At 43.2% G+C, this 12,789-nt stretch overlaps 1 protein-coding gene across 1 annotated transcript in view; it reads left to right on the top strand.

Annotated features, from left to right (window-relative positions):
* Positions 1-2,949: 2,949 nt before the first annotated feature.
* The window catches only part of Tspan13 (tetraspanin 13), a 30,381-nt gene continuing 20,541 nt past the window's right edge, over positions 2,950-12,789 (top strand). Inside the window, exon 1 of the mRNA XM_021179193.2 lies at positions 2,950-3,229. Coding sequence (XP_021034852.1) covers positions 3,167-3,229 — 63 coding nt within the window. The 5' untranslated portion in view covers positions 2,950-3,166. The remainder of the gene's footprint in view (positions 3,230-12,789) is intronic.

Genomic DNA, 12,789 nt, shown 5'->3' with positions numbered 1-12,789 from the left:
GCCTTGGCAGGCAAACTCTTGGAAGATCTGGAAAGATTCATAAGAATTTGTCTTTGCTATGGCTCAGAATGACATCCCAAGCAGCTAATGGTTGTGGCCCATGTCTGTATATGCAACACCTGGAAGCTGAGGCAGGAGGATGCAGTTTGATGTTAGCTTGGGCTATATAAGTAGATATCTCTGTCTCAGAAAAAAAAATAACAATAACAACAAATGGTACAGAGAGAGAGAAAACAAAGAGCGAGTGGAGCAAGGGAAGACAGTGAGGAATGAAAGGGGGGAGGAGAGACAAAAGAACTGGGTTAGGGTGTAGAAGTGGATTGAACAGTCTCCTCCATCTACTGGGTAGGAGGCAATCAACACATCACTTCATTACTAGTCTACCGAGAGTGGCATAAAGATCCAGTTCATTTATTTCTTAATGAAAGAATCATGTACTTCATACCAAAACACTTTTTATGAAGCCTGCCTTCCTATTTCAGTTAACAACTCAGCCCATGTAATAGACACCAGTTTAAAGCAGTGGACAATGATTGAAGCCATGCTTTTATTTTGTCTGTGCACATGGACTTGTGAGTATGTATTTATGATTGTGTGTTAAAAGCATGCATGCATGCATGCAGGTGTTCAAGCACAGGTGTGCGTGCATGAGGAGGCAAGAAGACAATCTGAGGTATCTATGATTCGTCAGGCACTTTCCCCCTACTTTACAACACAGTCATGGTGGCCTAAGAGCTTGCTGCATAGGCCAGACTGGCCAGCTAATGAGCCCCAGGAAGCTATCTGCCTGTCTCTACCTCCTCAGCACTGGATGTCTTTCCTTTTGATACTTCAAAAGATTTTCTTTTGATTCATGCTATTTCTGGTGATGTGAATATATGTGCACTTGAGTGCAGGTGTGCACTGAAGCCAGAGTGGTAGGATCCCCTGGAGTTGTGAGTTTTGGGAGGCCGATCCTGTCTTCTGCAAGGTCCATGTGCAGTCTTAACTGCTGAGCCAAGCTCGCTCCCTCGCTTGCTCTTTCTTTCCTTTCTCTCTCTCTCTCTCTCTCTCTCTCTCTCTCTCTCTCTTTCTTCTTTTTCTTAGATTCTGTTATTTCATCTAGGCTAGTCTTCAACTCATAATTCTCCTGCCTCTGCTTTCCCAGGGTTGAGATTATAGCTATATGCTATCAAGCTTGACTTCCAAATACAATTCTCTTGCCCACCCAAATCTTTCAGAATGTTTAAAATACATGAAGTATGTAGAAAAGAAAAAGCTTGAGACTGAAGTAGTTACTTCCACCCTGAAAACTGCTTACACTTTATTTGGATAGGATATCGGTTATTGGAGTCTCAGATTTTCTTGTTGACACTTCTTTGTAAACTGCTTAGTTTATTTTTATTTATATAGTTTAAAACAGAGTCTCCCTATGCAGTGTTGACTGACCTGAAACTCACAGAGATCTGCTTGCCTCTGCCTCCAGAGTACTGAAATTTAAGACGTGTACCACCATGTAAGTATTAAAATTCTGGATTTTACAAAGAAAAGTAGAGCAGCATAGTTTGGAGTGCAGGGTTATTTCCCATAATTTCTAAAAATGTTTCTGGGAATACATACAAGATTGATAAGGATTGCAAGAGACATAAAATCCATGAGTGTTTATTTGCATGGTGAGGTTTAAAGGAAGTACAAATAGGCTGGAGTATTTGAAGAGAAGGTATTTAATTAACTTGTTTAAGTCAATGATTTTTATGTTTGTTTTTTGATTTTTTTTTGACACATACATTCACCTAACCGTGAGAAGTTTTAGGCTCAAAATGTACAGTAAATTTGAAAATCGCTTCTTAAAAGATCTATTTTACTATTTTACGAGTGTTTTGCCTGCGTGTGTGTACCATGTGCATGCTTGATGCTCACTAAGGTCAGAGGAGGGCACTGGATCCCCAGGACTGGAGTGACAGGTGTTGTGAGTGACATTTGGGTGTTGGGGTCCTCTGTAAAAGCAGTAAGTGCCATAACAGCTGAGCCAACTCTTAAAGCCCTTAAAAATCTCTTTATAAAACCTATTGGTAGAATTTCTTTTGGTAGAAAATACTATGAAATAACCAAGTCTTTACTGCCGCTTAACAGTTGGAACCCAGTAGTGAGTGCCTTAAAACCATTAGGCGCACTGATGCATCTGATAGGACACCTTATTCTATGCAAGGGGGTCTGTCAAATAGTGCATGATATACTTCTAATAATCTAGTTAGAGGTTAGGAATCAGGATGAAGATGCAGCAAGCAAAGTGATGATAAATTAATTGAATCTGTTAATTGAAAGGCTTCCTAGCTCGAATTTATGCAAAAATAAGCCCCAGAAACCCAGGATCCCACTACAAGAATAAAGACTCCTGATTTCTTTTGCACATATGTATTCATAAGGTTTATTAGTATTTCAAAAATCCCTGTAGATTAAGTCCTCTTGATCTGAAATCTGTCACAATTACAGGTTACCTATGTCGAGAGAAATTAGTTTTTATTTGCTCTTTTTAGTCTTTCACTGATGTTTTTCCTTTCATTGCCTCCTTCCTTGTTCTCTGTAAATCTTTCATTCTTGTCCTCTTTCTTTCATTCAAACGAGGCCAGGTGCTTCCATTTGTTTTATCATCTCATTCAAAATGGTGCCACGTCACCCACAGGGCAAGAACGGAGAGAGGTGCTGTCATTTCTCCTGCCAGCGTGGAGCCCCGCCCTCTGCTGTTCACCTGGGAGGGGGGGAAATGATACAGAGGCCACAGTCTCGTGAGCCAGAGGCCGGCTCCCTCCAGACTGTCTAGGGGCCCCCTCCTCCTCCTCCTCCTCCTCCTCCTTCTCCTCCGCAGAGCTGCCCCGCCTCTCCCGGATCCCAGAGCGCATTGATTTGCATATCTCTACCTTTGTTCCCTAGCAGTGGCCAATCAGAGTGCAGGGCGAGACGAGGCGGCGGGGCGGGGCGCGCGATCGGCGGAGCCGCTGCGGCCGCAGGTTGCAGAGCGGGTGGGAGCCGCTGCGGGCGCGGCACTGCAGCCCTGATCCTGAACCCCGAACCCGAGCCCCGAGCCTAGCCCGGGCCACAGGCTCAGGAGGCCAGGATCCAGAAGCTACTCGCCCAGCCCCGCGGAAGACGCCTCGACCGGCAGGCACCCGCTAGCCCACGCGCCACGATGGTGTGCGGGGGCTTCTCGTGCTCCAAGAACTGCCTGTGCGCGCTCAACCTGCTGTACACCGTGAGTAGCCCGCGCCCGGTGGCACCTGCCGGGGCCGTCGGCCTCCTCCCCGCCTGAGTATTCGCCTGCGCCCCTTGCGGGCTTCCCACGCCCCAGTTTCGCCTGCAGCCCCCGCCCGGGACCCCGAGCCTGCTTGTCGCAGTCTCCGCCCGTCCTTCATTGTGGCGCTCGCCCCTCGCCCTGCTCTCTGCAGCCCTTCACTTTCGCGTTCCTTCCCACTCTCCCCATTCTTTCATCCATCCCCAGGTTCCCATCTCAGTCCCTCTAGCCGCACGCTTTCGGCTGGCCATCCCATCTGGAGCGTGTTCGGAGGCTGGAGAGCAGCCCGGGCTTAGGGGACAGGTTTGGCGGATAGTGGGGCCTGGGATGGACCAGGCGGCCTGTGGATGGCGCGCTTCTGGCACAGCTCAGAAAGCTGTCTTTTGAATGGAGGCCATAGAGCAGGTTCACAGGATATCCGTGGCTTCCGAAGTTTGTTTCGTGCTTACATAAAGTCTCTTTGTTGATGTTTCTGCCCCTGAGGTATTCGCCTGATGCTTTTCCCATGCCATCTTCCTTCCCCTTTATCAATATTCTAGCTCCATTTTTGGCGAAGTCCTTCAGTATATAGTCCTCCACCCAAGTCGTTTTATTTATTTATTTATTTATTTCCTCCCTGCGTATCAGCTATGCCTTCCAGCTTTAACGTGGAAAACTCAGTTTAATTTGGGGGGGGGGGCATAATTGTGGCTGGACAGCAGGAAGTTGAGGTGATGTTTATTGAAAACCTTCACCACCCCAGCCTTTTCATTTGTCAATTTGTTATCTATCTGTGGCAAGCTCAGTTGTCTACATTTTATAACGGTAAAGATCAAAAAAGGCTTTACTAAGTTTTCATAACTGGTAGTTGGAGAGTCTGGACTGGAACCAAGCTGTGGAATCTAGACCTTTCCACAAGCTGCCTCTCCTGCGTGGAAGAAACTTCCTTTCGGTCACCTCATTCCACCGGAGACTTGTTCTCTTCTATAAATACATCTGGTGCTTGCAGCACCCACCCTGAAAACAAACCCAGTTTCCCTGCATTAGCAGAGCCAGGCCATCTGGGCCAGCTTAGGTTACATCTATGGACAAGGGAGGCCGCTTGTGGTTGACAAGCAGAGACACCGGGTCACGGGTCATTTTACCTTTTTTTTTTTTTTCCCTGGTGTGTGTCTGAAAATGATGGCAAAGCTTTGAAGGCGGGCCAGAAATAGGCACCGATGGTGTATGTATTTTTCTGGCTAGTTCCTGGGAATCCAGTCAACATGCTCACAAATGGTACACTTGGCAGAAAAATTCTAGAACACACGGCGAAACAGCTCCTTGTCACTGGAGATCCATGTCAAGTTTCATATTGAAGTTCACCTGTGCGTTGTGAGGCATGCTTACCACATTGCTATATTGTAAATTCCTACCCGTTCTTGAACAATTTCTCTTATTAACATGAATGGTCTGCTTAGAACGTCACATTCTGTTTTGTGCCTGAGTGCCACCTCCCCCCCTCAGTGATTCAGTCATCTGTTTACCTGATTCTCCATCTTACAGTGTCTGCTTACACACAGTGCAGGGTACAGTGGCTGCTTCTGTGCTTCTTCGGCTATCTGTAGACATCAATGTGCAATATATACATTTTTTTTAAAAAAAAAAGAACCTTTTTTCTTTTTTCAAATCAAGTAATACTGCTTTTAATGTATATTATTTCCAGCAGTATTTACAGCATGTTGTGAAAGCCAGGAGAAAGAAAAGTTGACCCTAAAGGGATATGTTAAGATTATTTAATATCTACCCTAAACTATTGACCTCCAAAGTGTGTTTTATTGATTTTTTTATCAGGTATGCAGTGAAAATTAATTAATTGGAAATTCATGGGACTATAAATATGGCTAGCCATTCAAAGTCCTAGACTGTTTTAGACAAAGGGACAAGAAGTTATTATCTAAACATTTCCTCCTAAGCATTGCAAATAGGTTATGATACAGTGACTATGACAGCGAGGTGAACAGAAGGAAAGGGTAGACTAGATTTTTAACATCTAGCTAAACATAAACACCTGTGTCTTCTTCCCTGTCTCTCCCTCAACATTTTAAGATGAAAAAAAAAAGTGTGATTTCAAGCAGAGTTGAATTTGGCGATTAGGAGGTATTTTTTTTAGGACGGGAATAAAAGGATCCTTTGTAGGTTCTACTCTGGCCCTGGTAACTGCTTATGTTCTACTCAGTGCTGCAGGGATAAAGATGAGGTCATTTCTGCAAGTGTTAGAACCAGGGTAGCGGGTGGGAAGGCCCATGCATGCCTGCCTGTGTCAGACTTCACCGCTGTTGGTTTGAAGCATTTTCTGAGAACTCGGGGGCTCTCTCAGCCAAGCTGTGTGCCCTCAAGTGAGCCAGACAGTTCTCAGTGTGACTAGTCTAGAAGTAGAAAGCAGGTCCCTAAAACCCGTTGGGAGGAACATCCCTGAATTTGTCTTGGGAATCCAGTGACTGTAGAGTGGTTAATGGTGGATTTTTCTTTTCTGCCATGCATCTTTTAACTGGACTCGCAGTACTGACATAACCGTGGGTTCATGTACTGTGTGTAAACAATCTGTACACGTAGATGAAAAGGGGAAGTAGAATTGGTGTGTCATAAGGGACAGACAGAGCCACTTGCTTCAGAGCTTCCTGTATTTAAAGATGATGAGTTTCTTCAGTCAACAGTGTTAGTTGGTTTGTGATGACACAAGTCTCAACCTGGGAATGCAAGAGCAAACCAAACGGGACTCTAAAGTGAGTATGTTTGATGAGGCCGCTTCTCATTTATTGCATATGGTCTTGAGGACTGTATTTTACCAGTAAACTTTTGTGTATCTTCTACGCTACTGAAATCCATGGGGGAATGAATATATATATATATATATATATATATGCTATATTTGGCCCAGTATGAAGGATCTAGTTGGGAATATTAAATGATGTGTAAGGGCTTAGACACCATAAAATTTAGGACTGAGAAAAAACTTTCTGAGTTAGGAATAAAGAAGGGATGTTTGAGTTGAGGAGGTTTGAAGAGATAGTTTTCAAGTCTCTTTCATATCTTTAGGACCCAAATATAAATTAAAATTAGTTTGGGAAATTAATTACTTCATTTATTTATTTTGAGACAGGCTCTTGCCTAGCCTGACCTTGAACTCAACTATGTAGCCCAGGCTGCCCAAAAAATTGGAATTTAGCTGGGCGTGGTGGCGCACACCTTTAATCCCAGCACTCGAGAGGCAGAGGCAGGCGGATTTCTGAGTTCGAGGCCAGCCTGGTCTACAAAGTGAGTTCCAGGACAGCCAGGGCTATACAGAGAAACCCTGTCTCAAAAAACCAAACAACAACAAAACAAAAAATTTGGAATCTTCCTGCCTTGGCTTCTGTTTTTCTTTCAATTATTTAGCGGTTTATTAAAATGGTTAGTCAAATACATAAGTTCCTATTATACAGAATTCCAAAATTTCAAGGGTAAAAGGATAAGTTATTTTCCATTATGAGACAGAATTATCATATATCTCAAATTCAAATTAGTAGTGTTTTAAAACTGTCTCTAGATTTCATAGGAAAAGTTAGGGAAGGTTTCAGATGTTTAACTATGATGCCAGCCATTCAGACTTTCATCGAAAACTGAAATTTCAGAATCATCTGTATCTAAAGTCCCCGATGCTTCGTTTACAAGCATTCTCAGAAATAGTCACTCCGATGCTTCTTGTATTTGAGGTCACTGACTCAGTTTCCTAAGCACCAGGATGACAGAAATCTGCCACCATGCTTTATAACATGTTGTATTTTCACGTTAATATGCTTATTTATGTGTATGAGGATTTATACGCAAATACGTCTGTGTACTGTAAGTTCTTAGTGCTAGAAGAGGAATGGGGTCCCTTGGAACTGCAGTTACAGACGGTTGTGAGTCACTGCGTTAGATGCTGGGAGTTGAACCTGGATCCTCTGAAAGAGCTATAGCCTTCAACTACTAAACCATCTCCCCAGCCTCTGGAAATGTTTTAAGTCAAAGTATTTTCATAAATGTTAAAAATATAGTGAAAACTATACTGTCATTTATGGGAAATAATAAAAAATGAAATAAACATGCTAAAATATGCAACCTTTTGAAAATTTACTTTTTTGTTCTGGTACCAGCAACTAATGCCAGGGCTTTACTCTTGTTGAGCACGCTCTTCCCCACTGAATTATGTTCCTAGCCCTGCATTTTAGAAGTTTTTAATACCTTTTCTGCGAATAACTGTGAAAGAGAATGTAACCTAAAAAAAAAAAAAAGAATTGAATAGGTGATTTTTGTAAAATAGAATCAAATAGAAAAATATGACCAAAAATGTTCTTCCTGTTCTCTGTCTGGCCTTTCAGAGTTGCCCTGCCGGGCTGATGGGAGGCAAAGAAAGGCACATGACAAGTGGAGTTAGCGCTCCTGAGCCCACATGGTGGAAGGAGAAAATGGACTCCTCCAAATTCCCCTCTTACCTTTATAGAGATGTGCTGTGTGCCCTCCCGCCATACACACAGATGCATAAATTCATAAACACACAGATACATAAACTCATAAACATAAAAGAAGCTTGCACTGCCAGCTTCTGAGTGATGGCTCATTTCAGTAAGCACTTGGGAGGCTGAGGCAGGAGGATGGCCACAAGTATGAAGACAACTTTAACTGTACAGGGAGACCATGTCATCCCTTCCCCCCCAAGCCCCAAATAAAAAAGAATTGTGTGGCCATGTTATATCTAGGAATGGGGTGGTTTGTTAACTGTAAACTATAGGCATGGTTTGATTTATATGGGTTCAATATATATGGATTTTAACTTCAGAACTTAACTTGTAAACTTAAAATTTCAGAAGTTATAGTTTTGTGTGTGTATATATGTTCACTTATCTAAAAACCTTCCCAAGTTTTTCTCTTTTTCTTTTTCTTAATTTGAGAGTCTACTGTTTAGCTCTAGTTGGTCTTGAACTTGCTATCTTTCTGCTTCAGCCTTCCTATACTAGGACTGCAGGCATTTCTTACCATGCCTAGCTAAGCATGCTTTCTTCTTTTTGTTGGTAAGTTGCCCATTTTGCAGTTTTTGTTCTTCTACATCAGTGATTCTCAACCTTCCTAATGCTGCGTGTGACCTTTTGATACGGTTCCTCATGATGTCATGATCCCAAACCATATAATTGTTTTTGTTGCTACTTCATAACTATAATTTTGCTAATATTATGAATAGCAGTATAACATCTGTGTTTTCCTGTGGTCTTAGGTGACCCTTGTGAGAGTTGTTGGACCCCCAAAAGGGTTGTGACCCACAGCTGGTGAGTCACTGTTCTATATCTTTGCTTGCTTTGGGGAGAGTTCTCCTGAAGCATTAAAAATTGTCCCATCTCTATTTTCCGAAGACATAGTGATATCTGCTTTTACATGTCTAAAATATGATTGTTGTGTTAAGGGGAGCCTGAGGCCCTGAGCTGAGCCTTTGGACCCTCGTGGTGGAAGTCCTGATTCTTTCAAGTTATCCTCTGAGCGTCACATGTGCACCGTGGCTCGCATGTACTCCACCCACCCCACACAGTGAATGGATAGATGTAATTAAAAAAATAAAATTGGGATATGTTTTATAATAGAATGAAAAAAAGTTCATTCTATCTGATCAAAAAATGTCCCTGGATTTATTCAGGAACTCAGCTTTTCCAACTCCACCCATAAACCAAGCAGCATTTTTTTTAAATAACTACATACAGTCTTTTCATTTGCAAATTGATAATATTTTATTCTTCCCTCACGGAACTGTGGCAAAGATAAAATAATTTAGTGTGTAGAAAACACTTAGCAAATACCACAGAACTGAAACTAAGTCCCTACAGCTTCAAGTATGGAAGGTAAATTATTTGAAACTTTTGAATTATGAACCTGTGTGTTATAATCAAAGATTTTTATGCCATTGGGATTTTGACATCTACAGGTTGCTATTAAGTCAACATGTTCCAGGAAAGTAGAGGTCTTATCCATAATAAAAAAATAGTCTTTTACTTGTAAGAAACTAATGACTGCCTGGCAGTTGTGACACATGCCTAAATTCCCAGCATTCATGAGGCAGAGACAGTCATACATCTGTAGTGAGAGGTTTGGTTTCCGTAAAAACTCAGTTATGTTATGTAAACATGGTTTTGTGTTAATCCCAGGTGTGAACTATGGGGCTGCTTCAGACTGTCCACAGTGGCAGGCTGTGTGCTTCCGGTGTGCTCTAGCAGGGGTGTAATTGTGCCAGCTGCAGATAGTTTAATTCTGAGGACTCTGGCTGGAGAGATGACTCAGTGGTTAAGAGCACTGAGTGCTCTTCCCGAGAGGTCCTGAGTTCAAATCCCAGGAGTTGCTGTTCCTGCTCATGCTGCTGCTATTGCTGGTTGGAGATATCCATCCTTGGATCACAAGGACGCTGGACTTTGGGCATAGGTCATTAGTCGTTGTCACACTCTAGTTTGTGAAGTTTCTGAGAAAGGGGAGTACAGTTGTTCAGTAGTATTCTGGTTAGTGATGTCAAAATCCCTGGCTGTCAGCCAGCGAGAAACAGAAACCAAGAGAGGGATTGTCTTTCCTTATGCCTTTCTGTCTCCAAACTAGTAGTCTCCTCAGAGTGACCTAAAGATGTGTACGCAGAAGCACCGAGGGGACTTACAAAGTTACTACCATAACAGAAGCTTGGGATAGAAGGCTAGCTAGCCAAAGTCAAAGAAACAGACAAACTCTGGGCCTGTGTTGAGGGTGGGACCAAGACAATTTCTAATGGACTGAAAATGCAGTGCATGAAGTAAATGGCAGATAATTCATGTGTTGTGGCCCAGTCCCCTGGAAAGATGGAATTGTCATTAACAGGACCAGTTTTAGATGTGACGTCAAGAGATCCTCAGGCAGTGTTGTTAGCTAGCCTTTGAGGCTAGCAGCGTTGAACTTCAGGGGAGATGGCTGCCAGGAGGCACCATGATGGCGCCATGAGCATCGAGAATGTTAGCAGAGTTGTGATTGGATGAATCAGTCAGTCAGTGAAAGTAGCTCAAGAAGGGCAATGGTCCACTGACCAAAGCAATGACGTTATACAAGGTCTAGGTAACCAGGTGGATTCTGCAAAGGGGCCAAGGAAGGTGTATCTGTTTAAGCAGGAGAAGAACTTGATAGTAGAGTTTGTTGTTGGAGAAACTGAATACAGCACAGGGTCCAGGAGATGGGATTGAAGCTGTGTGTCAAGTGGTGCTGAGAAAGGGACTAAAATGAAGTTAGCTGTTGAGCTCAGGTACTCACCACCACTCCTGGGTTATTCAGTGTTGGGGACTGAACCCGGTGCTTGGTACACGGTAGACAGCTACTCTATCCACCATGCTTCATCACTGGACACTAATGATAGGATTGAACATAAAGTCATTGAAAAGAGCTGTTCTCTCCCCAGCCTACTTTTATTTAAAACAACCATGTCCAGTGTTACTTACAAGTATGTAAGGACTATGTCCCCATTATTTGCTTTGCTGAATGTCCAGTGCAACCCTAGCATTAGTTATTGAGAGGCAGCTATGCTTCTCACCGATGTGGTACCGAGCATTAGTTACTAAATGCAGAAGTCAGCATGGGCTGTTCTTCCAGTAACCTTACCTCTTTTTTGTAACTGCTGCCCTGAAAAAAAAAATGGGGTGGGACTTTGTTGGCAGCTGTGGTTACCATTTCAAATAATTGACCCTGGAAAATGGTTAAGTCATTAAGCCTTTCTTTCCCCTTTTATATAATTTCATTACAGGCATCAAATGCTTTGTTTCATTGTGTATCCTAAGCAAAAACAATGGTCCTGTAGAGAACCCCCAAGATATGTGCAAAAGCACTTCAGTTTTGTGTCACTCGTGGAATCCTAATGAAACACAAACTGGGGTTTTGGCTTCATGCTGAATGCCTGGCTATTTATCAATATTTGGGTTATTCATGGGCTTTTCACGTCTTTAGCCTGGTGTTCTATCTTATAAGTATGTCGGTGTGCTTGATCTTTGAAATCACAAGTTCATGATAGAATGCCTGAAGCCTTAGGGGAGGGAGGGCGGTTGGAGGCCTTTGTTTATTTAAAAGTCACGTTCTGGATGATACTGTCCATAGTACTGTCCTTCGGTCAGAATAGTATCTTAAGGTTTATTGCCTGCTACTAAACCAGAAGTACTACTACTACTTGTTTGAGACAGGGCCTCACTGTGTAACTCTGGCTGACCTGAACTTGATGTATAGAGTGGTTGGACTCAGACTCATAGAAATCTGCCTGCCATTGCCTCCCGAGTGCTGCTGGCACTGCAGATGTGTGTCACAACACCAGGCTGGCTGGCCTGCCTCATTTTCTCCCTTTATTTGTATTTATTTTATTTTTTGTTTGTGTGTGTGTGTGTGTGTGTGTGTGTGCATGTATGTTGTGTCCGGCCAGCAGATCACAGCCTGGGTTCTAGCCTGGAAAGGCATTTTGGAAACCTGGAAGAGAAGAGGGGCTAGGCGGCGAGAGAAAGAAATGTAGCTAAGACAGCATTCTGATCAAAGCTCAATTTTACTTTTTAGACACTCAGTTATAAAGGAAGGGGGAGGGAACCCGATTTCCCGCCAAACAATCTCAGGATCCAGTAGCAGGACGAACATGTGTGTGCCTCCAAGCAGTAAAGCGACAGGGTCCAGCAGAGGGCGTGGCAGAACGAATGAGCAGGAAACTCCACCCTTGAGCAAGCAGGTTCCAGGGTGGGGGAAGGGAAACCACACATGTATGCCTGCCTGAGTGTATGTATGTATAGCTCATGTGTGCAGGCGTCTGTGGAAGCCAGAACAGGATGCCTGCTCCCTTAGAACTGGAGTTATAGAGGATGTGAGCCAGCATGTTGATGCCAGAAATCGAACCTGGCCCCTCTGAAAGAACAGCAAGTTCATTTAACCAATGACCAATGTGTCACTAGGGATGAGTCTTGAGGTTCTAAAAGCCCTGGCTATTCTCACACAGCTCCTACTTTTTGTTTTTAAGTATTTAAAATGTAATTTTTTTTTTAATTGTCTAGGTATTTTGCCTATATGTATGTCTGTATACCATGTGCATGTCTGATGTCTGACGAAGTCAGAAGAGGGCATTGGGTTCTCTAAGGATGGTTCTGACCCTCCATGTGGGGTACTGGAACCAAATCTGGGTCTTCTGCAAGAGCAACAAATTTCTTTAACCACTAAGCCATCTCTTCCCTCCTCCCGACTCCCTCCATCTTTTGAGACAGGCCTTTCTTTGGTAACCATGGCTGACTTGGAATTCAATATGTAGACCAGGCTGGCATCAAGTATATGTTGCTTACCTTGCCTCTGTCTCCTAAATTCTGGGATTACCTGTACCTACTTATTCATTTCGTTTTTGAACAGTGTACTGGCTGGTTTTGTGTCAACTTGACACACCTGGAGTTATCACAGAGAAAGGAGCTTCAGTTGAGGAAATGCCTCCATGAGATCCAACTGTAAGGCATTTTCTCAATTAGTGATCAAGGGGGAAA

The sequence above is a fragment of the Mus caroli genome, chromosome 12, assembly GCF_900094665.2.
Source record: "Mus caroli chromosome 12, CAROLI_EIJ_v1.1, whole genome shotgun sequence".
NCBI lineage: Eukaryota > Metazoa > Chordata > Mammalia > Rodentia > Muridae > Mus > Mus caroli.
Note: the sequence above shows the minus strand (reverse complement) of the source record. Positions and strands in the feature narration are given on the sequence as shown.